The sequence below is a fragment of the Zootoca vivipara genome, chromosome 6, assembly GCF_965207765.1.
Source record: "Zootoca vivipara chromosome 6, rZooViv2.hap1.1, whole genome shotgun sequence".
NCBI lineage: Eukaryota > Metazoa > Chordata > Lepidosauria > Squamata > Lacertidae > Zootoca > Zootoca vivipara.
In genome coordinates, this window is record NC_142589.1 from 77,496,375 (window position 1) to 77,519,972 (window position 23,598).

The following is a 23,598-nucleotide window of genomic DNA, read 5'->3' on the forward strand; positions in this document are numbered from 1 at the left end:
GGCTCCAGCAAGTGTTATTTGGAAGCATTATTACATCCTGCTGTGGAGGCACAGCAAAGCAATCAAAGCTATCAGACAAGTGATAGCCCTCTCCTCCATGAATTTGTTATGAGTGTGAAATACAGTTCTCTATGCACTTTCCCCATGCCATGTATAATGTCATAAACTTCTATCCTGTCCACTTTAACTCACCTTTTCTCTTAACTAAAAAGTCCTGAACACTGCAACCTTTCTCTTGCCGTTTTCTGAACCATTTCCAACTCTTCAATATCCTGCTTGAGGTGAGGTGACCAGAAACATACACAGTATTCCAAATGCAGTTGCACCATGGAAGTTTGTAATGACATTCTATCAACCATTTTATTTTCAATTCTTTTTCTTAATGACCCATAGCATGGAAATTGCCTCACAGCTGCCACACACTGGGTCAATGCCTTCATCGAGCTACCTACTTTAACCCCAAATTTTTATTTGAGGTCAGTCACTGCCAATTCAGACCCCATGAGCATATATAAAATTAATGTTTTTTGCTCCAGTATTGCATTTGCCATTTTACCACCCACTCACTCAGCTTTGGGAGGTCCTCCTGAAGCTCTTTACAATCTCTTTTGCTTTAATGACCCAGAACCATTTAATATCATTTGCAAACTTGGCCACCTCACTACTCACTCCTTTAGATCGTTTATGAAGTTAAATAGCAGAGGTCCCAATACTGATCCTTTCTACTTCTCCCCATTGTCTATTTGTTCCTACTCTACTTCTTGCAACTTAGCCAATTCCAGATCCATAAAAGGACCTCTCCTCTTATTCCTTGACTGCTAAGCTTACTCAGGGGTCTTTGATGAGGTACTTTGTCTAAAAGCTTTTGAAAGTCTAAGTACACTGTGTTAACCAATCTATACCCATATGCTTGAACTCCAATAGATTTGTGAGACAGGATTTTCCCTTGCAGAAGCCATGCTGGCTCTTGCTTCAGCAAAGCTTGTTCTCCTCTATGTTTGGTTATTTTATCTTTAAGGACACTTTCTACCAGTTTTGCTGGGGCCAGACAGTATGCTAACAGCATTATGCTAACAGCATTCCCCCCTGCATCCTTTAAAAAACAACAAAAAAACTAGCATTATATTGGTTACTTTCCAGCCCTCAAGAATGGAGGGGACAAGTTATATACTTTAGACAGAAGATCAGCAAATTCACATTTGAGTTCTTTTATAACTCTCAGGTGGATGCCATCTGGACACAGTGATTTGTCAATTTTTCGTGTTGCCTACTAGGCTCAGAGCATCATTTCTCATCATAACTATCTGCCCCAGTTCCTTACTCGCCCCCTGCAATGGTTAGGTTTAGGCACTGGGATCTGCCTGTATCTTTGGTTGTGAAGAGAGGCAAAGAATTCATTCAGCTTTCTTTGCAATCTCCTTACCCTCTTTTCACGATTTTTTTGCTCCCTTTTCCCTCCATTTCCTTCCTTTGCCCACCCAGAATCAATGGGAGCAACATAAAGACAGAACGTGGCTGCTTCTGCTCAGAGCGACTAAGTCAAATGATGCTTTCCAATGCAAGTAGCTCCAGGCTTATACCAGGAGCCCATGGAAGTGGCTCAGCGATTACAACCTTCAGAGGAAAGCTCTTACCAATTTGTTTTCAAAAGGTTTCCCCAAGGGGCATTTGCTGCATTCGCCCCTGGGGAAAAGAGACACTCACATCTTAAGCTGTTCCAGCAACTGTGAAACAAAACAACAGAATGAGGTGGTCCACAGGATACCAAAGCAAACAGCCATTTCAGGTAGTCACTGCATTTTATTGGAAAACATTGATATAATTTTATTTTCACAGCTTGAACTGAACACAACACCACCTGCTTTCAAAGACATTCTTGCTCCAACCTTCCCCACGCCCCCTGCCTAAGTTCTCAGGTGAGATCCCTCCACCTCTGCTCAACACAGGAGTGCAGAAGACAGGAAATAATAAGAGGGGGCGTGGTCAAATCCGCCACGGACTGCGCAAAGCACTCTTCTTTCACCCGGTTTCAGGGAAATTCTGCAGCTCTGTTTCGATTTCCCCTCCAAAACTGGTTTTTCTTTTCTTCTTTATTTATTTAAATTTTTTTGGATTAAAAAATAAAAGTGAAAAAAGTAAAGAGAAGCAAGTTTGCGGCCCATGCTGTTTTGCCGCGAGGAAAGGGGGCGGGTGGGGACGGGCGGAGTTAAGGAAGCAACATTAAAAGAGCACAGACACTGAAGCCAAAGGTGCGGCACAAGCGTTAAAACCGAGAGCCACTACGAAAAAAATGAAGCGTCGCATGAGGAGGGGGGGAGGGGGGAGGGAGAAGAGGGCGTTCTGGCGCAGTTGGCATTCACTCAGCAGCGGCTTCACTGTTTTATTGCGGTTCCGTTCTGATGCCTCCCCCCCCCAAACCCCTCAAGCTGCCAATCAAAAGCATTCGCCATCGCCATATGTGGGGCGACCCCCCCTCCCCACAAAAGGGGCCTGTAGCATCAGGTATTTACATAGCAGCTCCAATGTCTGGACACAATGCTTAGGAAACTGTAAGGACATTTACAATTTATACAAGGTTAAGAACAAAGACAGAAGTTAAAATTATGGGCGGTTGGTTCGGTTTTGCGTGTGTTTTTTTTCCTTTAAAGAGCCAATCGGGCAGTTGTCGGACGCTCCCCCCTCCCCCTTTTAACAGCCTCTTCTCCCCACATCATGCTGACGGAGCTCTCTGGAACCCGCCTTCAGCCACAGGCACCCCGGCGGTGGGATAGCGCCCCCCTCCCACGAAAACGAAGGGGGGAAATCAACAACCCAGTTTCCTCCTTGTACCCCTCCTCGGTGTTCCCTGGGGCAAGACCTTCGGTGGCAACCGCCATGTCAATGCGCACGACCACAGTGCCAGACACATGCAACACGATTAAGAAGGTTTTTTTGCGCTCTCTCCACCCCCATCGTGTGGATTCTTGAAAGAAAGAGAAATAATCTGCGCCCTGGGAGACAGGCCAGCTCTGGCTGCAGAACAGAAGACCCGATGGAAACAAAAGACATCCACAAGGTTGGAGGAGGTTCTCAGGGAGGTTTTAGGGGGGATGCACCAGGAAGAGGTGGAAGGAAAGGCGGGGAGGAGGAAGGAGGGAGAGCAAGAAGGAGGAGGGAGAGATGAGTGCAATCATGCAGCTTGGGAAGTTTCTTTTTCTTTTTTTAATTGCTTGGTCAGATTTATTCCACAGCCGATTGTTTTGCTTAGAGAACCAGGTTACTTAAGTAGAGAGAGTGTGTTGGAGAAAAGTATCGAAGGAGAATGGGCATTGCCTGCCACCCACTCTGCGGGCTTCACTTTGCGGTCATCATCTGCACAAACTCTGCAAGAGACACAGTGTAAGGAAGCAAAGTCAGTACGGGGATGGCCACACCCTTTTAAGCTGGAAGACTTGAGATCATGTAGTCGCAAAGCTCCCTAAAATAGACATTAGCCCAGTCAATGGTCATACTGTTACTTTGGCTTGACATGATTCGACTCTTACGCTCAATGTAGTTTTCAAAAGATAAAAGCAAACAGAGCTGTGATAATGCTATGAACTGTGTCTGCTCCACTCTCATAATGCCTTCATCCAGAGAAAACTACCAGAGGGGAAGTCAAGGGTACGCCCGCCACTGAACACAACCTTAATGTGTACCCTGCTATATTGAACAATGTGTGGAGTACCGTAGGCTTCAAGAACCAAAGAGAAGTCCCCAGAATAGTACCATCAAGATTTGAGGGGAAGGGCTAAGAAAGCCCCGGCTTTATCCAGCCAAGGTCTGTGGAAACGGCAAACTTCAAAGCCTTTGAATACGTTTTGCATATATGTGAACCTCACTGACGGACTCGGGAGTATTAAATTTGGAGTTATTTCCACACAGCTCAAAACTGAAGTGTGATACATGTATAATCCAAGGCATCTCCCCCTCAACAGGATATATATAAATGGTTACAGTGCTTCCACACCACCCAGATGGCTGAAGTCTGTGACACAATTACTGCTCTCGAAAACCAGAGGAGGGGTCCATACAGTTATTTAGAGACCCTCTGCCTAAGCAGAACCTCAGTTCTTTCATGCAACTTTCTGGCTGCCAAAACAGCAGCAGGCAAGATGCTTTTCCCATCCCCGACTCACCTTCATAGTTGACCTGCCCGTCCCCATCAATATCTGCCTCCCTTATCATTTCGTCCACCTCCTCATCAGTGAGCTTCTCCCCTAGGTTTGTCATCACGTGGCGTAACTCTGCTGCGCTAATGTAGCCATTCCCATCCTGGAAGCAAAGGAATCAGTTAGCAGGGAAGAGCACAGCAAGGCAGCACCTTCCACTTTTATCCTGACAGCTGGTGTTTCCTTCTCCACTCTGTATGCTCCAGATTAAGGGAAGGGGACGCTGCTGTTTCCTTGCCATTCTCCCTGAGAGTATATGGGGATGCACAGCAGTATTCTGTCCACTCTCCTCCCTCCCCTCCAGAAGGCGGGTGGGTGGTCCTTCTCAACTTCCTCACCTTATCAAACACTCTGAAAGCCTCTCGGATCTCCTCCTCACTGTCTGTGTCCTTCATCTTCCTTGCCATCATGGTCAAGAACTCTGGGAAGTCAATTGTGCCGTTCCCTGAAAACAGAAATGAGCACCAGTAAGATGAAGCCAGCAGAAACCAAAGCAGTTGCAGACTGGGATGCCGAGACCAATCTCAAATAGCCACCCTAGGACAAAGCCAGCCTCGGAAGACTGAAGCCCTGCTTGGAAGGGAACCTAACTAGCTGATGTAATGTGTTGGAGTTGGCCACATTATGGCACAAAAGTAGTTCCACACCCCAACACTGAAATTAGTGCCTGCTAAATGGTCTGCCTGTGAAGCAATCACAAAGAATATCTCAGGATACTGCAGGTGTAATCCAATTGTTGATATTTTGTTTTTATTTTAAACATCTTGGACAGTGCTACTGTAAGGCAGTATATACACTGAAGAAAGTGAGTGGCATTTTCAATACATCCATGTTGTACCCTTCCGTTATCCTTGGAAGGAAATAGGGTGCTACTTCCTATTATTGCTATTACTACTACTACAACAACTATTGACTTTCTGGGTCGTTCACAAGCCTTGACCCACCCCCTACTCCACAGTCAGCTAGTACCCCATCAGAACCAGCCCCCACCACTGCATTCATTGGCAACTTAATACATAGGCCAGTCTATGTTAGTCTCCCAAGATCAAATAAATCAGTACAGTATTCCTCTTGCTTTTACCTCTTAACTTGCCTCTCAGTCACAAAAGGCAGGGAAACAGCAGGGGTGGGTGGATGTCTAAGCACAGGAGTCAAAGAAGCTCAGTGGGCAAGTGGTAAACTGTTCCTCTTGTCCACCAAGAATAGATAGAGCTTGCTCCCCAATCTAAGCAACCCCAGCTGAATTTCTGCATAAAGTACCAGCAGAAGCTATGGGTTTTGGATCACTTACTCTGCCCAGACCCCCTTAGTGCTGGGGCCACTTACCATCAGCATCAACTTCATTGATCATGTCTTGCAGTTCTGCCTCGGTGGGGTTCTGACCCAGAGACCTCATCACAGTGCCAAGTTCCTTGGTGGTGATGGTGCCATCCCCATCCTTGTCGAAGAGGGAGAAGGCCTCCTTGAATTCTGCGGGGGGGGGGGGGAGAGCAGGGTTGTTGAAAGCTACATAGAGATCATGTACTTGCAACCAGTGATTATCCTAGAAGACTAGCCAGCCCCATTCCAAACACTTGGGAGAGAGGGAAACCAAGTGAGTCTGGTGATATATTTGAAATCCCAAGTGCCTAAAATGCTGGTGGAAGCACAAGCCTGTTCACATTTTCCCAGTCCAGGGATTTGTTTTGATCTTTTGTGGCCTTGCCCTCACACCACCACCAAACCCAGCAGATGGGGAAATTATCTCTCCTAAAGGAACTGTAGTAAGGATTCTGCACTTTAAGGACTACCAGGAAAAAAATCCTCCTTCTCTGCAGAGAAGCTCACAAGCTGCCCCTCACCATGTGCATTCTGGCTCAGTTTGAGCAGTAGTTAGCCCAGCTTCAAAGCCAGTAGACAAGGGGATGTACTGCTCGTCTTCCCTCAACATGCAGATCAATTCAGTGCCAGACAAGTTAACATTTGCTGCCACTGCATGCTGAGGACTCACCTGCAATCTGCTCTTCGGTAAGTTGGTCAGCCTGAAAGAAGTGAGAGAAAAACAAATATAAAATGAAGAGTCATCCCAAGTCAAACCTCGCTACATCTCTTATCAGCCTCCTTGGTGGGGAGGCAGCAGTACCCGTGCCATTTTCCACATCACCTGTAAGCCTCCAGCTCAGGTTTGCACACCTTGTGACCTACCAAGCTGGATGCAGTCCACTTGCAGTATCCAAAGGATCTCCTGCTGCTATATGCGGCTGTATTTGGCATAACCCCCAGCCTCAGAGATTGTAGCAGCAGCCCAATCCACAGAGGGTGAGAAGGGGCTTCCAAGCACACCACTCCTCATACCAGGATGGGCCATGGCCTCTAAGCCTGTCCCATCATTCTATTGCTTTCTCCCTACGATTGTCATTGCTGCCTACCTTCACTCTGGCTCTCACCAAGAAGTCTTAAACCTGGAACTATGCACATTGCCCATAATATGGCATAATGCAGAAGAACTGCAGGTGGATGGTGACAGCTGCATCATTGGGACAAGCAGGGCAAAAGATTCCTGCATTGCAGGGGGTTCCCCTAAATGACCATCATGGTCCCTTCCAACTCTACAGTGTTTAAGTCACATGCAGAGACCTAAATGTATCGGAGCAGGATAGGTGGGTTCTGAACCTCACTGGTTAGCCTGCTCCATTAAACCCCTCAAAAGCCAATCTATGCCTGCTTTGCTGAGCGCTGACCCAGTGGATTGTGTCCTCTTGAAAGGAATGACCCTGGTGAAATAACGTTCTCCTTCCTCTTTCTGCTGGCTTTCAAAAATTGTCAGGAAGGAGCAAATAAACAATTAAGACCAAGTCGGGAGAATTTTTTCTTTAGGTGGCTGGATTCTTCATCAAGTAACTTACAGCATCTGCTGAAATACCATAGAAATTAAGCCTAACACTCTCAAGCCCACTTTCCCCAACCTTTGCTCTGAGCTAGACATGCCCAGCCCCCTTCTGCATCATGCCTATGTTTACAGGAGGCACCAAAAGGCCCTTGAAGCCATGCCAGTTTAAGGAGCGGTGGCAGCACCCACCCACTCATTGGCCTCTCACAATCTTAGGTTCTGCAATCTAAGCCACAGTGTATCATGACCAGAGAGCAGATGCATCGCAAAAGGTGCAGACAGAGACCATCAGCGCCAGCTGCTTCATGCAGGAAGGACTGAAAAAAAGCCACAGGGGTGGAGTCATTAGCTAGCTTGCCCATCAAATATAGAATTCACTGCCACAAGATATGGTGATGGCCATTTACACAGCCAGAAGTAACAGGACTGGGAAAGGATCTCAAAGCAATGATTTCTTACTGTTTCCCATTTACAATGCTTTCAGAAATGAAACCCAAAATGGCATGCCTTTAGACACAGATAATCTATTTATGCTGTTTCGTTGTATTTATATTGCAAATTTGTGATTTTATTGATGTTTTCTTTGCACTATATTAATGCTTTGCCTTTGGGTTTATGCTAAGCTGCCCCAGAATGGAGGAAAGGCAGGATATAAAAAAGGACAGACAGTGCAACACTGCAGACTCATTTCTGTTGGGATCCATTGAGCATTCAATGGCTGAACCCAACCAGTATTCTTCTTCCTTAAAATAAGGCAACATTCAGAAGGCAGTTTTCTGGCTGAATTTTATTGCAGAACTGTAGGGCTCCGGGATGACAAGGGCAAAGTTTTAGAACTGAATCAGGAAGACACTGGCTCAAATCCTTAATCAGCCATGGCACTTAATGGGTGACCGTAGGCAACTCAATAACTGAGCCTACCTTATGTCAAAGCATTGTTTTGAGAATGATTCATATCTTAGAAGAATGATGGGATAAAAATACAAATGTATTGGTCTAAGGAGGAGGGTGCTTATCAGTACAGGTAGTGTACAGGTACTGAGTAAAGTAGATTCCAAGGGGAAGTGAGGCACATTGCCACCTTTGCATTACCACATCATGGGACTTCTGGGTCTGCCATCCAAGTGGCACATCCTGGACAATAGCATCTCTGCCGCATTCCCCCTTGTCTGGCCTTGCTGAAGTTGGCTGCACCACTCCATCATGCTTCTGCGTTGGCTAAGAAGCAGCCTGCAGCTCACACCCATTATGGTGCACTTGTTTAAAAAAAGGAGTTTTAACATTCTACTTCAGTGCTTTTGGAAGTAAGAACTGCAAAACACGAGGATTGCTTGGACTCCAGCCTTCACTGCAGTCCCAGCCAGCCCAACACTGCAGCACAGCTAGAGCCAGAGCAGAAGATACAAGGCAAACCTGATCCTGCGTGAGAGTCGCTCCTTGCAAAATGCAGATATCACCAAGGACTGCCAAGGGTGCAACATGCAGAAGGGCGAAGCCCGCGGGGGGGGGGAGGGTTAGAGGAAGGGAAGTCCAGATGCAGCCATATGAAGTCCTCCCCATGCCCCAGATTCGGGGGGGGGGGCATTTAGGCTTAGAGCTAGAGGTATTTTTGCAGAGAAACTAATGCTACCCCGGATTAACAGGGGGCAGGGGCTCAGTTAAACAGACTGCAGTGGACTTAGGAGCCCTCAACTGTCGGAAAAGGAAACAACAATTATAAAGCACTTCCAATGCAGTGACAGAGAGTGAGGATCTGGGGAAGGTTTTAATACACTGCACCACAAAGGGTCACATCAATGCAGGAAAGGGTGGGTGGGTCCACCCACATCTCAGCCAAGAGAGGGAAAATCCTCATTTTGAGCTCAGGCACAGAACTGTTACGGGCAACAGGGCAGGAGGCAGTCAGAACAGCAACCTGACTTTCATCTTGGCCAAAGATTTCTTCGGGGCAAAAGCTTGAACTCTGACATCCCTGTCTAAACTTGTCAGATTGCATAAGCTACACAGGGTCTGCTAGACGAGAGGGAAATGCAAAGAGCAAGAAGAACTGCATTGCTCTTCAGAATCAGCCTTCAGAAGTGGCTTGGCATTTATAATGGCACCCCTACAGGACAGAAGACCAAGGGCCATGGTTAAGATCAAGGAAGGACAGTCCTGGCCTTCATCTCCCTCCCCAATCAAATCATGCTATCCCCACCCCCCACCCCCAATCTCACTGGCCTTTTCAGCATTGCTTAAGATGGCCTACATCTCAGTAATTGCTAGAGAGAGAGAGAAAGAGAGAGATGGTGGCCCTTCAGAGTAGCCAATCTAGATGGCTTGAGGGAAAGATGCTCTAGAAAGTAGGTTAGCATGGCAAGAGCAGCCAGCATGAAAATAATAATCTAATAGCTTCTGGTAGATAAGCCAAGCCACCAGAGGGAAATGCAGACTCAAACAGGAAGCCACTCTTCTATATTGCAACGGGCTGAGGGAGGCTCCAGCAAGGGACTGAAGGAATTAGTGCGTCATCCACGCGCCGGAAGCTGCAGTAGGGAGAGCAAGATCAAAACTATAAGGACCCCTGGCTTCATTACAGGAGGGTGGCTCTTTAAAGGCATTCTTTCTCCATTTTGATCACCCTTCCCACTCACAGACAAGTGACCCTGTAATACTGATACACCAAACCTTGTACTTACATCTGGGCTACATGATATGCCACCAATATGGGACAAATCGGGAGCACCCAAATACTTCTCTAGAAGTCAATCGTCTTGGCCTTCTTTTCAAACCTCCTGGCTGCTCTCCATAGGAAGCAGAGTCCTTATACAGAGTCCTTATACAGAGTCAGACCATTGGTCCATCTAGCTCTGTACTGTCTACACTGACTAGCAGCGGCTCTCCAGAATTTCAGACAGCCTTATTAGGAGATGCCAGGGACTAAAACATGGGTCCTTCTGTATGCAAGGCATGTGGCTCTATTACTGAACTATGGCTCCTCTCCAAGCATCCCTGAGGTCCCCAGGATTCCCTCGCCTCGTCACCAGACTACAAAGTAGTCTTCACACTATTATTTCTTGCCAAATTGTTTGTCACGCTGCAATTAGACCAGAACTACCCACTACATTTAAAATTACAGTATCATGTTGGATGGCTTCTCCACTTCCCCCCAAAGCCAGTCAGAGGTGAGACACGGAGTGGATTGGTTACTTCCACACTTTTGTTTGAGCCAGGAGTTCGTCAATTTCCTTGCTGAGGCAAATCAAAGTGGCTTCTGAGGCCCAGTGAATGAGAACATCAGATGCTGCAGCTAAACAGTAACCTGGAAAGCAGATCACCAGGAGTCTCATGGAACCGAAGGACATTCATGCAATAAAACCTTCATTAAGAAGACAGGTCAAATATATTTGTCAGGATCCACACCCATGTTCTCCTGCATCCCCAGGACAAGCCTGTCTGGCTCTTCCAGATGATGGAAAGTGAATTCTCATCAGCAAACCAGCCACACCATTTCCAGCCCCAACACAGCTTATGAGGAGACCATTCAAAAGACTACTAACTCCATGCATTATCTCTTCAAATCATACCCCAAGCTCTCTCAATACACTTCCCCCCTATCTTTTCTGCCTATTAGACCTTCCACTCCTAGAAACACCAGCCTGACCTTTGAGGGTCCTGTCAGTTCACTTCCTCCAATTCTACACCATTAACTCAACTCACACCAGATACTCTACATGGCCACCTCCCACAAAGGCTCATTGTCTGTCGGCTTCTGAACAATGGGCTACAAACTCTCCCACACATCCCCTTCAACGAATCACCTCCAGCCCTTTCCCCATGGCCCTCGCAGCAACTCTCAGCTGCATCATTCAGCAGCCATCATGTCTCCTTACAGATTCTCTCCCCAAGAGAACATCTCCAGAAACAAGACCCCCTACCCAAGGTACTCCTGAAGGGCAGACCCAAACACCCTCAACGGCTTCATGCCAAAGGCCTTGTGATGATCAGCTGGCACACTCGGCTGCCACCCTTCCCCAGCCCCACCCCACTCCTGCCCCATGACACCCCGCAGCCAGGTGGGCCTTCGGCCCAGTGCCCCTGCTGCCATCACCTCCTCTATTCAGCACCTGTGGCGCTCCCACCCCCACATCACCTCCCACCCCAAAAGCCAAGCTCCCCGAAACCTCATCCACACCTGAGCTGTTCTACATGCCAAGCCCTGCGTTTCTGCTCCACTCCCATTAACCCTGCCACCTGCTCCTTGCCCCAATTGCCCAAGAAACTAACTGGCCAGGTAGCCAGTCATTCCGGAAAACCTAGCATCCAGGGCACTTCCTCCCAGCTTTCTGGAGAATTAACGCCAGAGCTTTCTTCCCTTCTCCGCGCCCCATCAGCTCTCCACAGCCTCACCCCCCTTGACCCCCAGCACACACGCCAGCATCAACAGCCCCCCCCCCACTGCTCATCTTATCACATCTCGCCTCTCCCCTTCGTGCTTCTTCGGAAGGAGAGCTCAGGAGAGAGAGTGGGGGATGAGATCAGCCTCCCCCCACGCCTCGCCTCTCTCGCTGCCCCACTCATCCCAGCCCCCAAATGCTCACTGCACCCCCCTTCACTTCGTAGGAGGGGCGTCCTAAGCGCCCAAGTCTCCCCCCAAAAACCTCCCCTGCAGTCAAGCCGGCACCCCAAAAAACCCTGCGCTCAAACTGCGCCCCCTCCTCCCCATATCAGCTTCCTCTCCAGCTCCATTCACTGACCCGCCCAAAAAACCCTCCCCCAACCACTGCTCCCCACCTGCAACCCAGAACTTGCACACGCCGACCCCCATGTGCCCTGCACTGCGGTTAACCCCCCCTCGTTTCACGCACCCCAAATACCCATCATTTGATTCTGCACCCCCAACAATTTCACTTGCGCCATTTCTCCCCTGCCCCCCATTAACACCCCCCACACACACACAATAAAATCCATGGGCCACTTACCTGGCCCCCTCCTCAGAGACCCTCGGCCCCCTTCCCCCCATACAGCCCCCCTGAAGACCCCGCTCCATTAACCCCTTCCCCCTCGCCCCCACCCCCTTCCTCAATTAACCCCTCAGGCGCCCATGCCCCTCACCATGGCTGGGTCCGGGTGGCGACAGCAGCTGGAGCGTCGAGAGGCTTCGCGGAGCAGCGGCGGCGATGTCGGGAAGGGAGGTGGAAGCAGCACTAGCCGGAACCCGCTGCGGACCGCCTCACGCACACACGGCGCGAGAGGGATTCCTCCGCCAACGGCACACCAACGGCCGCCAGGGCAGCACCCCGCCCCTTTCTTCTCTCCGCATTCCGTGTGTCCGAGCTGCTCTCGGCCGCCGGGCAAGCCCCGCCCACTTTCCCTCCTCTTTGCGGGGTGGGGTGGGGAAGAAGAGGGGGACTATTTTCCTCTCTCTCTTTTTTTTCTCCACCCGCTGCCGCTTTTTCTCCCGTCCGCCCCTCCCTCGAACCGCCTTCCAGCGGAAGGACACAGTATTGTGACTGCGCACTTGTAACGCGCCCCCCCATTGGCTGGGGAGCGAGGCGCAGGATGAGACTGCCGCGGCCATTGGTCGCCTCTCACCTGCAATGCGTCAAAATCGGAGCGGGCCATGTCGGAGCGGGAAAGAGGGGGGGAGGAGGGAGGAACTAAATCGGGAGGAATGGGCGGAAAGGCAGGGTAGCCAGCGGGGCAGCGGGCTGCTTGTTTCGTGGGTTTCAGGGAGGAAGGCAGCCGCTCGCGCTCTTTCGAATGGTACAAGCCAACTATCCCCCCCCCACTCCCAGCACAAATAGATCAATCTAGGCATAGGGGGCGGAGCCACAATAACAACCAGGCCAGTCAATAGCCCCGCCTCCTTCATGCAGCCACGCGCTCCTCGCAATCAGATAGGCCACACCCCTGTCCCTCGCCGCGCCCCATCCCATGTTTCCCCGCCCCTTTCCGCTCCCAAAGTTTTTACAGTACAGTACCTGCAATTTTTTTCCTAGCCTGGTGCGTTTCCTTTTGCTACGTGGATGAGACTGGGTGTTAACAACCGCAGTTTTCCCCACGCAGTGCAGTGCTGGAGGGCGCTTTACCTGTTGAACTGCAGCCTGTCAATGAAGAAGTTAAAGCTGCAGCTGCTCTCCCTGGTTTCTCTCCTGTCTGTTTATCTGGCCACATTAGAAATAAAGGTCCACTAAGCTCAGTAGTCCCTGCACAGACTGTCAACTATTCTCCAGCTAGGGTTTGAGATAAGAGGCCCTCCCAGCTTTCTACCTGTTAAAAAGGGTTTGAATGCATGAAACGTAGATCTGTTCATGCCCCTTCCAACCACAGATACCATCTTTCAGCAGGTGAGGAATAATTTGGTCAGCAAAATGTTCACAAGGAGTTATGGGGAAGTACAGTAGACGGGAACTCTAGAATATCTCCCTGTGAAATCACTGAATTTGATCTTTCTTTCATTATTATTATTTTTTAAGTGGAGTTTTGCTTGGAGGGGGAAAAGCATAAGAAACAGGATCTCATGCATTAAAATGCACAGGCAACACAGACATTTGGCTCACACTGCTGGAGGGGGTCATGGAAAGCATCTAATGTTTTGTTTCCAGTCATGCCTCCAGCAGAAATGAAGTCCCCCTAGAGAGAGGAGTGCCTCTGAGAACACACAAAAGGCCTTACAGACATTGCTGGGGTAAAAACCTAGGAAGCTGCCTTCCACTGAACCAGACCATGGGTCACTTGCTGTTTATACCCCAAGTGTTTCCCAAAATGTGGTAAGCATATATACCCATTTCAAAGAGTACACAGAAGAATGTTTTATTTTACTTTATCATAGGGCTTTTCTTTTACCTCTGGAAAACAATTCAAATATTAAATAATATTATTAAAACAAACCCCCATATCTTTGCCCAAGAAGGGGGATGTTGGTAAGACTCAACTCTCAAAAGCAGCATGCAATTATTGTAAGTTTGGGAAACCCTGTTCTACAGAGATTGGCGAGCGCTCTCCATGGTTTCATGCAAGGAGACGCCTGGAGATGCTCCCAGATTTGAACCCATGACCTTCTGCATGCAAAGCAGATGCTCTGCCTCTGCGTTTTGTCCCTAGGTGACGCCTAACCTCTCAATCAGCAAATTGCTACTTTTTCAAGGGGTTAGACTTCAGGCGAAATATTTGACAGCCTTCAGTCATTGTTGCCTTGAAAGCAGGTCACGTTTGTCCCTATTTTACAGACGCAGCACAGAAAGAGTTAATCTATACCAGTGGCAGAGATGGAGTATGAGCCAGGAGCCAAGCCAAACTCTTCCACTATATTAATCTCAGGATATTAAAGTCTCAGCAACTGTGGTATTCAGTGACATACTGTCTCCAACAGGGGAGGCAGAACATAGTCTTAACCCTCCACAAATTTGTCTACCCCTCTTTTAAAGCCATCCAAGTCCAGGGCCACCCCTGGCTCCTGCAGGAGGGAGTTCCACAGTTTAATCATGCGCTGCATGCAGAAACACTTCCTTTTCTCTGTGCTCAATCTTCCAACCCTCAGCTTCCTCGGGTGGCTCTCAGTTCTAGTACCGTGGAAGAAGAGGGGGAAACGTCTCCCTGTCCAATTCCTGGACATTTGTTGTTTAGTCGTGTCCGACTCTTCGTGACCCCACGGACCAGAGCACGCCAGGCACTCCTGTCTTCCACTGCCTCCCGCAGTTTGGTCAAACTCATGTTCGTAGCTTCGAGAACACTGTCCAACCATCTCGTCCTCTGTTGTCCCCTTCTCCTAGTTCCCTCAATCTTTCCCAACATCAGGGTCTTTTCCAGGGAGTCTTCTCTTCTCATGAGGTGGCCAAAGTATTGGAGCCTCAGCTTCACGATCTGTCCTTCCAGTGAGCTCAGGGGCTGATTTCCTTCAGAATGGATAGGTTTGATCATAACCTGGACGTTGTTGTTGTTGTTTAGTCGTTTAGTCGTGTCCAACTCTTCGTGACCCCATGGACCATAGCACGCCAGGCGCTCCTGTCTTGCACTGCCTCCCGTAGTTTGGTCAAACTCATGTTCGTAGCTTCGAGAACACTGTCCAACCATCTTGTCCTCTGTCGTCCCCTTCTCCTAGTGCCCTCAATCTTTCCCAGCATCAGGGTCTTTTCCAAGGATTCTTCTCTTCTCATGAGGTGGCCAAAGTATTGGAGCCTCAGCTTCACGATCTGTCCTTCCAGGGAGCACTCAGGGCTGATTTCCTTAAGAACCTGGACGTAATCATGCATAATCTTACACACCTCCTGCTTGCTCACCTTCCCTCTAAATTAAAAAGCCCCAAATGTTGCAACCTGTCCTGTTTCTCCAGTGCCTCGGTCATTTTGCTCGCCCTTTCCTGAACCCTTTTGCAGCTGCACAATTTTCTTTTTTGAGACGGTTCGTCCCTCATTCTCCTCCTCACCAACCCCTAAATGCTAAATGCTTATCCAGAAACACACACACCTGGCCTGGCGCCTGTCCGTATCCTGATCTCTCGGTGCTGAGTTTATTAACGATTGAGCAAATGGCTCTGGGCCACGGATCCTGTAACAGAGACCTCTTCTCGCCCGCTTACTTGCCTGCCTTTCATGGACTGTAATGGACTTTCGGTGAGCTTTAACAGGGAAGATAATGTTACCCTGGAGCCTTCTAAGCAGGGCAGAGAGTGCCCAGCCTGTGAGACGAACTTGTTTTTCGCTGTTGCTGCTTTTACAGCCAAAAAAGTGACCTTGGTGGTTCTGATTCCACCCAGAATCAATGTGGCTTCTTCAGGTCTTATCAGGAATGGTGCAAGAACATAGGTTTAGATTTTTGTTACTCTATCCATTTTCGTTCTCACAAATGAAACTGTTGAGTTCCCCATTTGCTTTGCTGTATTTCACATTCCTTTTTAGTTTGGTGGTGGCTGTAATAATTTTCACAGCCGCTCTTGAGGGCTGCCATTTTGTTTTCCCAGAATGCCCCACATATTGCATCGTTTTGGGGGGTGGCCCCCTTGCCAGCAGAGGCCACTATGATGTCGCGATGGCAGTTATTCAGCCTCACTTAGTACAAGTAGACATACAGGTTAATTTCCCCCGCCACTCTTCCCTATTCCAAAGATATATGTCCCGGTTCTCCCTCAACAGCAGCATATTAGGAACAGTTTATCAGGAATAGAAAATAGGATTCTCTGACACTGAGGGGATGCTTGTTGCTCCATGGGCTCCCCTCTCTCTCCAAAGCGGTCCTTCTGTCAGATGTCGCTCAGCAGGACTGCACATGCTCAGAAGAACTCTCCCCTATTCTACAATACTGAATATTGCTCTGATGTAAGGCTAGGCCAGGCTTTTGTGGAAAGATCTTTCTGCTCAAAACGCCTAAAAACCTCGTGCAGGCAGTTAAGTGCACATCTTTCCACAATTGCCGGTTTCTGCTTTTAGCTTTCTGCCGTATGTATAATTGCTGCAAACCGCTCAGATATATTTTACGAGTACAGTGGTACCTCGACTTACGAACGACTCGATAACCGAATTTTTTCGACTTATGAATGGGGCAAATGGCCACACGCATATGAATTTCTCGACATCCGAACGGAAACCGTGCGGTTTTAGATAGGGTTTTTTCGACTTATGATTTTTTAGATGGGGTTGCTTCGACTTGCGAATTTTTCCGTTTCCAATGCATTCCTATGGGTATTTGCGTTTCCAATGGCGCTTTTCGACTTACGAATTTTTCAACCTACGAAGGTGCCTTCGGAACGGATTAAATTCGTAAGTCGAGGCACCACTGTAGTGGCACAGAAATATTGTCAAATAAATGCGTGAATTCTGAGACCTCAGCTGCCAACCCCAGTGTGGACCCATGAGGTCTAGAAACTTGCTCCAAAGCAATGGTTGGCGCTGCGAGAGAGCTGCCCCTGTTTCCGCACTGCAGGCGGCTGGTTACAGTGGTGCCTCGACTTACGAATTCAATCCGTTCCGAAGGCACCTTCATAGGTCGAAAAAATCGTAAGTCGAAAAGCGCCATTGGAAACACGATATCCCATAGGAATGCATTGGAAACGGAAAAATTTGTAAGTTGAAGCAACCCCATTTAAAAATTTGTAAGTAAAAAAAAAACCCTATCTAAAACCGCTGCGGTTTCCGTTCAGATGTCGAGAAATTCGTAAGCGTGCGGCCATTTGCCCCATTCGTAAGTCGAAAAATTTGGTTGTCGAGTTGTTCGTAAGTCGAGGTACCACTGTATTTTGAAATGCTCAGGAGTTGGAAATTCCCATCCGCACCGGGATTTCTCCATCCCAGTCCCACACCCTCCTATAGCCACTGGGGCCGGCAGCTTGTGTGTATATGTTTGTGTGTGGTGAGCCAAGTGCCCTGATGCCGGTGTGTGTGTGTGTGTGTGTGTGTGTGTGTGTGTTTTGCAAACAGTTTGCCCTGCCCATACAGGCTGGGAGCCGAGGAACCCAGAAACACAGCCTCGCTCTGTTCTCAGGAGCCAAGAGCCGAGGGCAAGGCAAGGGCAGGCCAGAGCCTGCCCCCAAATCACTGCCATCTGCAAACAGAATGAGCTGTGCTCCACTTTGCCTGGCCACCCGTTCTTCCTGCGGCTACTGCGAGGAAGGTGGCGAGGTGCAGAGAGCGAGAGCCAGGCAGAACAGGTCAGAGATGGGGATCGGGTGCCAAGGAAACTGATCCTCCTCGCGCCCAAGACAGGAGCACCCGGAGGGGGTTTCGCTCGCTGGGAAAAGCGAGAGAGGAGATCCCGTCGGCCTGGGTTTGTCAGAGGCTGGCATTGCCGTCACTCAAAACTCCCAAAACAACAGGGGTGGGGGTGGGGGCAGGGAGTGCAGAAAGACACCTATTTTTGCCCACAAAAACACCCCGTTTGTCGTCTTTTCTGGTGTGAGAGAGGCCCGTTTCCAAACTCCTGGATGGATTGCTTGACCCCAGAGATTGGACGTTTCTGAACTCCTGCTTTTATCATGTTGTTTTAATGCTATTTTTGTACACCGCTTACGAGGTTTTTCTTTTCTTTTTTAGAAAGTCAGTTAAAACAGCTTTTAAATGAATAAAAGAATCTATTGGGATTCTCCCTCTTGTAGATATTACACCTTAATAACTGCTGATATATACTATTGCTGTATGGTGTATTTGGGGTCCATGGACCGCAATAAAGCTGAGTGTGGCTTTTTTGAGATGGCTCTTAAACCGGCATTGGCTGCTGCAGAAGCCCAGCGTGACGATACATCTGCGAGTGTATTGCACTTATTGTGGGTGCATTTATTCACATCTCACCTTATTCTCCAAGGAGTTCAAGGTGGCGCACATGGACCACCCTCCTCCTCCTCCTCCTCCTCCCTGAATCCCCACAACGACCCTGTGAGGTAGGTTAAGCTGTGAGATGCAGTGCCTGGCTCCCCAGTGAGTGTGGATTTGAACCCCGGTCTCCCAGGAGGGAGGGGGGCAGCTCTTGTGCTCAGGTCTCATACAGGGCATCCGGGTGGCCACAGTGGGTACAGGATGCTGCCCTAGATGGGTCCCCTGTGGCCTGATCCTGCAGGCTCTCCTTAGGTTCTTTGTTGAGGGCCGGAGGGTGGTAGGGTAGCCAAGCTTAGTCAGTGAAAAGGAGGGCGCGTCAAATTTTCCAACTTTCAAACTCCAAAAATGAGGGGTTCCAAGAAGCTGCAGCATGACTTGGGAATTCAAAAGGGATTTTGGTTAAATTCGGGGCTTTTCTTCAGCTGGAACTTACCAGCACCTCTCATCCAATGCAGACTTACCAAGCTAAATGTTGTCCAATTGCAAAAGCAAAAAAAAAAAAACACCAGCAGATCTGAATTAAAGGTAAAGGCAAAGGGACCGCAGACCATTAGGTCCAGTCATGACCGACTCTGGGGTTGTGGCGCTCATCTTGCTTTATTGGCCGAGGGAGCAGGCGTACAGTTTCCAGGTCATGTGGCCAGCATGACTAAGCCGCTTCTGGCGAACCAGAGCAGCACACGGAAACGCTGTTTACCTTCCCGCTTGGAGCGGTACCTATTTATCTACTTGCACTTTGACATGCTTTCGAACTGGTATGTTGGCAGGAGCCGAGACTGAGCAATGGGAGCTCACCCCATCGCAGGGATTCGAACTGCCGACCTTCTGATCAGCAAGCCCTAGGCTCTGTGGTTTAACCCACAGCGCCACCTGCGTCCCCAGCAGCTCTGAATTACTCACACCCAAAAATAATATTTTAAAGACACCTCACTGAAGAAATTTGCAAAAATTAAGTTTCACCCCCTAAAATGGCACACTCTAGTGACACAAGGAGCCAGTAGGGTCCCTTGTTTAAAGCTGCCCTCTGGTGAAGTGGTTTGGATGCCATAGTATCCGCGATGACAATCGGAACTGTCCTGGGACAGACCACCCCAAGCCAGGAAATGAAATTTCTCCCAAGCCAATAAATGAGGCAAATAAAGTATTTACTCGGGTTTCTTCAACTGTGCCCCAGTACAAAATAACCATCAATTATCATCTTAAAAGTATCCAGAAGATCAACAACAAAAAGTTATAAAGTCATCTTTACAGTATATTACAATTTAAATACATTCACCCACTCCCAGTTGGGGTTGGGGATACTGTTACCCTCCCACCCACTGTTCCTCCCCTTTTTTCAAATCTGTACAAGTTCTATTTGGTTCAAAGTAATGTATTATTCTTATGACTGACAATGGCAACAATGAATACTCTGCCCAGTAGGGAAGGAGGGAGAGACGGGCCTCGATTTGGGTCGGCAACTGGCGGACCTTGGTCCGGATATGCCCAACAAACTCTGGATAACTCAGTCGATACAGCGTGAGACTCTTAAATCGCTTTTTTGTGGGTTCGAGCCCCACGTTGGGCAAAAGATTTCCTGCCCTGCAGGGGGTTGGACTAGATGACTCTTGGGGTCCCTTCCAACGTTATGAGATTCTAAGGAAGGGGACTGTGGGGTCCCCTGTTGGCAATGCGGTAAGCAGAGTATATGGAGGCAGGAGGATCTGTGGCAATGAACATTTGTGATCTTCGTCAACCTAGTGCCCTCCGGATGTTTTGGACTACGACTCCCATCAGCCCCTGTCTCTAATTTCATTCATTTGGTCAGCTAACGTTGCTGCCTCCTGTATAGTTTTGGGGTGTCGCTCTTTCACCAGATACTTCAGTTCCCTATTTATGTTGGAAGTTAAATGTGCAATAGGTAATGGTTTGACAAGGATACGTTGAGCATGTATAACGTATTATTTTGGTTTTCCCCAGCTGCCACTTCCAGTCTCCGCATTTCCGTGCCACATCTAGTTAAGGGCGCGCATTTGAGAAACCGTTCTGAATATATTTAAAACTTGTTTGTTCTTCAGTAAGCTGATCTCAAGCGTTTCCCTGAATTCAAAGAGAAAGTTAATCCGGAGGCTTTCCTCATCTCGTTTGAAAGAGCATGCAACGGCTGATGGGAGTCGTAGTCCAAAACATCTGGAGGGCACCAGGTTGGTGAAGCCTGCTGTAACCAACAATTGAACATCTCCTTGGAAGCACCAAGCGCAACTTGGGGTATGCAATGCGCAGGACTACGGCAACCGGGATGGTTTCACAAAGGAGTGGCTGGCAACTGGGCCGCCTCAGAGGCAGATAAGGGGACACGAAGGGGTCCAGCTTGGCTGCAGGCACCAGACTCAAACAGGCCATTTGCCATACAAGACCTGCCCATGACACTATGCTGCCTGAGGCAAAGGGCAAGATGGTGTCGCCCTGTTCTGCGTACAGAATCCAACCAGACCGACGGGTGACTCTGATTTCAACACTAGGTTGGCATCTTCCGCTACATCTGAAGGTCAGCAAGCTAGCTTAGGAGGCAGCGAGTCAGCTAGCTTAGGGGACTTGAGTATTGGGGTGTGTTTGTGTGGAGAAACTGCTTCCACCTCCCTGCTAACTGCCGCCTGAGGCAGCTGCTCGCTCAGACCAATGGTAGGGCTGGCCCTAGCTTTCCCCTCCGCAACTGCTCCCTGTGCAAACTGATGCACACCTTACATCGTCTTGTGCAACAGAAACCACAGCGGGCATCTCCTAATGTGGAGCAGCTTCTACAACCCATCATGCATTAGGACCAACACCCCAGCTCATTTGGAGATTACGTTTTTAGTCTCAGTTTAGACCACCGGAACCCCCCCCCCTTCATGGCTGTGAAGCTGGCCGGGGAGCAGGGGCAGGTGTCAAGGCGCTAGATATCTATAGCCAGAACTCACCAGCTGCTGCTTCCGGAGGCTAGGAAAATTCTCGAGGACGAAAAGTCTTACATCAAATGGCTCTTAAGCATGTTGGACTAAAACTGGGCCTTCCAGACGTTCACTAGACTACAACTCCCAACACTGGCTGGGAGGGCCAGCGGATGGGAGCTGTAGTCCAGTAACACCCAGAGGACCACAGGTTCCCCCATCCCTGGCTTAAAACATCCAGGAGCACAGAGGCACTAGACTTAGAGGGCGGACAGTGTGCCCATCCCAACAAGAGCATCCCGAGTCACCCGACAGGCTCTTATAGGCAGAAAAGATGACCTCTGGCCTGATCCAGGAATGGAGGTCTTAGCTTTGATGCCCCGTGACAAGAGGTGGTCGATACAACTGGGGGGGAGGGTGTGCGGCCTTCAAATGGCTTCTCCTTGGCACATGCGGCACCCCTCCCAGCAGGGCCGGCCCGTCATGACGCTTGATGAGGCAGTTGCCTCAGGTGGCAGGCTGTGATGGGTGGCAGATCCAGCCCTCCAAGGAGTGTGACACTCGCTGCTTCCTGGGCTTTTCCTGTTTTCCCTCAAGTGGCAAACCAGCCCTTCCTCCCAGGTATGTTATGGCCGGCAGTTGTCAGCAACACTTGACCACAAGGCAATCTTCCGCCCAACCCCCCCTGCACTCCATAATGTTGCTCGCCGGACCATGTAGCCAATCACTGGCTAGGTCCAGATGGGCGTGGCCCAGCTCCTCCAATCCCTTCTCTCCATTCAAATTACACCCCCCCCACACACACACACCTTTAACCCCTTTGGAAGCAGAAGCAAGGCATGGTGACTTTTCATCGTCCTCCGGCCAACCTGGACTCTCTAGGAAAAGTCCGGCAAAGGGAAGTAGCGGAGCCAAAATCCTCCCGGCTTCCATATTGCCTTTGCCAGACTAAAGTTTGGAGGGACGGCCTTTCTCGCATCCAGAGAACTAATTTCCCCAACTGATCCCCCTTTAAGGGGTGGGGTCGTCATCCGGTGACCCAACCTGTTGGGCTTCCGCCAGCCAGCACACATGTTTCACAGAAGCTGCTCCTCGCTGCCCTAAAGTGAGAGCAGACAGGAACCCAGAAATACAGCAGCGCTGGGCAAGTATGGACGGACTGCTACTACGAAAGGCTTGATTGGTCAGGAAGGTGCTTTGGCGGTAGCACCCCCCACTTTTTTTCGGGGGGGGGCATGCCACTGGGCTCTTTAGCCCCTGATCGCAGGGCTGACGGAGTCCTCCTCTGCGCGTCCAACTCCCCTATCTGCCCTTTTTTTGGCGCACAGCTGAAACACCGTCCCCTCTCCCGCTGGGTCAGAGCAGAGGCCTCGGCAAGGCCGGGGCGGCGTTCAGCCGGTTCAGTTTGGCCCTCTCCTCGTTGGAGATGTCTGTCTTTGGGAGCCCGCAGGGAGGGCACGTTCCAGGGGGTCGCCCCGCCTTGGCAGCGGCATCGTCCTCCCCGGGCCCCTGCTCGGCGTCGCCGTGGGTGAAGTTGCGGATCAGGTGCACGGCGTCGGGCTGCAGGCTGTTGTTGGTGGCGGGCTCCGGTGCCGCTGGAGGAGTCCCCTGGGATTTGCGGTGGATCCACAGCGCCAGGAGGACCAAGGTGGGGACCGCCAGGACGAGCAGCGCAGCCAGCGGCAGCAGCACGTAGAGGATGGTTGTGTTGGCAGCACCTGCAAGGGAGAGGAGTATGAATGAGGCCTTGCCCGCTGGGAAACAAAAAACAGGCATTCTCAACCTGGAGCCCTCTAGATCTTTCGGACTTCCACTCCCGTCATCCTCGGTCAGGCAGCGTGGCTGATGGGAGTTGTAGTCTGGAGGGCTCCGGGTTGAGGAAGGTGATCCCAAATCACCCTAGGGCTCTGTAAGCCTAGGCGGCCCCAAGTTCAGTCCTCGGCCTCTCCGGGGACGGAAAAGGTGTTTTGCTGGACTACAACTCCCATAATCGTCTGAAGAGGAAACAGGGCTGAGTGAGCTGGAAGAGTCTGTGGCAGAGAGCAGTCCAGAAGCAGAGGCAGAAGCAGAGGCTGGAGAGGAGCAGGGCCAAGAGGCAGAGATCAGACAGGCTGGTGAAGCCAGGAAGTCTCCCCTTCCTGCTTCAACAAGCTCCCCTCCTGCCTGGTCTCCCAGGACCACTAGAGGCATGAAAAGGGGGAGGAGAAATTAGCATCACACATATGCCCTGGAGAGGAGGGGACTGAGGCTGCTGTGGGAAGGCAGGGACTTTCAGTCTTGGGAACTGATTCATGGGGCTAAACCTACCAGGGTGAGCTGCTGTGCTCCTTAGGCCTGACACTGTG

General features: G+C 49.8%; 2 protein-coding genes across 5 annotated transcripts in view; both read right to left on the minus strand.

Annotated features, from left to right (window-relative positions):
• Positions 1-1,780: 1,780 nt before the first annotated feature.
• CALM3 (calmodulin 3) lies at positions 1,781-12,663 on the minus strand. The gene is made up of 7 exons (XM_035119432.3): positions 12,634-12,663; positions 12,154-12,417; positions 6,181-6,211; positions 5,517-5,660; positions 4,529-4,635; positions 4,158-4,293; positions 1,781-3,362 (listed from the first exon to the last, which is right to left on the minus strand). Exons 1-7 carry the CDS (start codon positions 12,661-12,663, stop codon positions 3,334-3,336), a joined length of 741 nt encoding a protein of 246 aa, XP_034975323.2. The 3' UTR covers positions 1,781-3,333.
• An 8,165-nt stretch (positions 12,664-20,828) lies between these two features.
• LOC118086696 (protein jagged-1) overlaps positions 20,829-23,598 on the minus strand; it is a 41,382-nt gene continuing 38,612 nt past the window's right edge. For 3 of the 4 annotated variants that reach the window (XM_035118633.3, XM_088672697.1, XM_088672696.1), the window contains exon 14: positions 22,462-22,971. In XM_035118633.3, the coding sequence (XP_034974524.3) occupies positions 22,610-22,971 (362 nt within the window). In that variant the 3' untranslated portion in view covers positions 22,462-22,609. Of the gene's footprint in view, positions 22,972-23,598 lie in introns of all 4 variants that reach the window. The other variant, XM_060275568.2, reaches the window with a different exon arrangement.

Bases quoted from the DNA above. Each gene is read 5' to 3' on its own strand.
- CALM3 (XM_035119432.3), bottom strand. From the start codon at position 12,663: ATGGCCCGCTCCGATTTTGACGCATTGCAG. The intron at 12,418-12,633 runs GTGAGAGGCGAC...CACCCCGCAAAG, and splicing joins CCGATTTTGACGCATTGCAG to AGGAGGGAAAGTGGGCGGGG. The intron at 3,363-4,157 runs GTGAGTCGGGGA...TGTCTCTTGCAG, and splicing joins CGGGCAGGTCAACTATGAAG to AGTTTGTGCAGATGATGACC.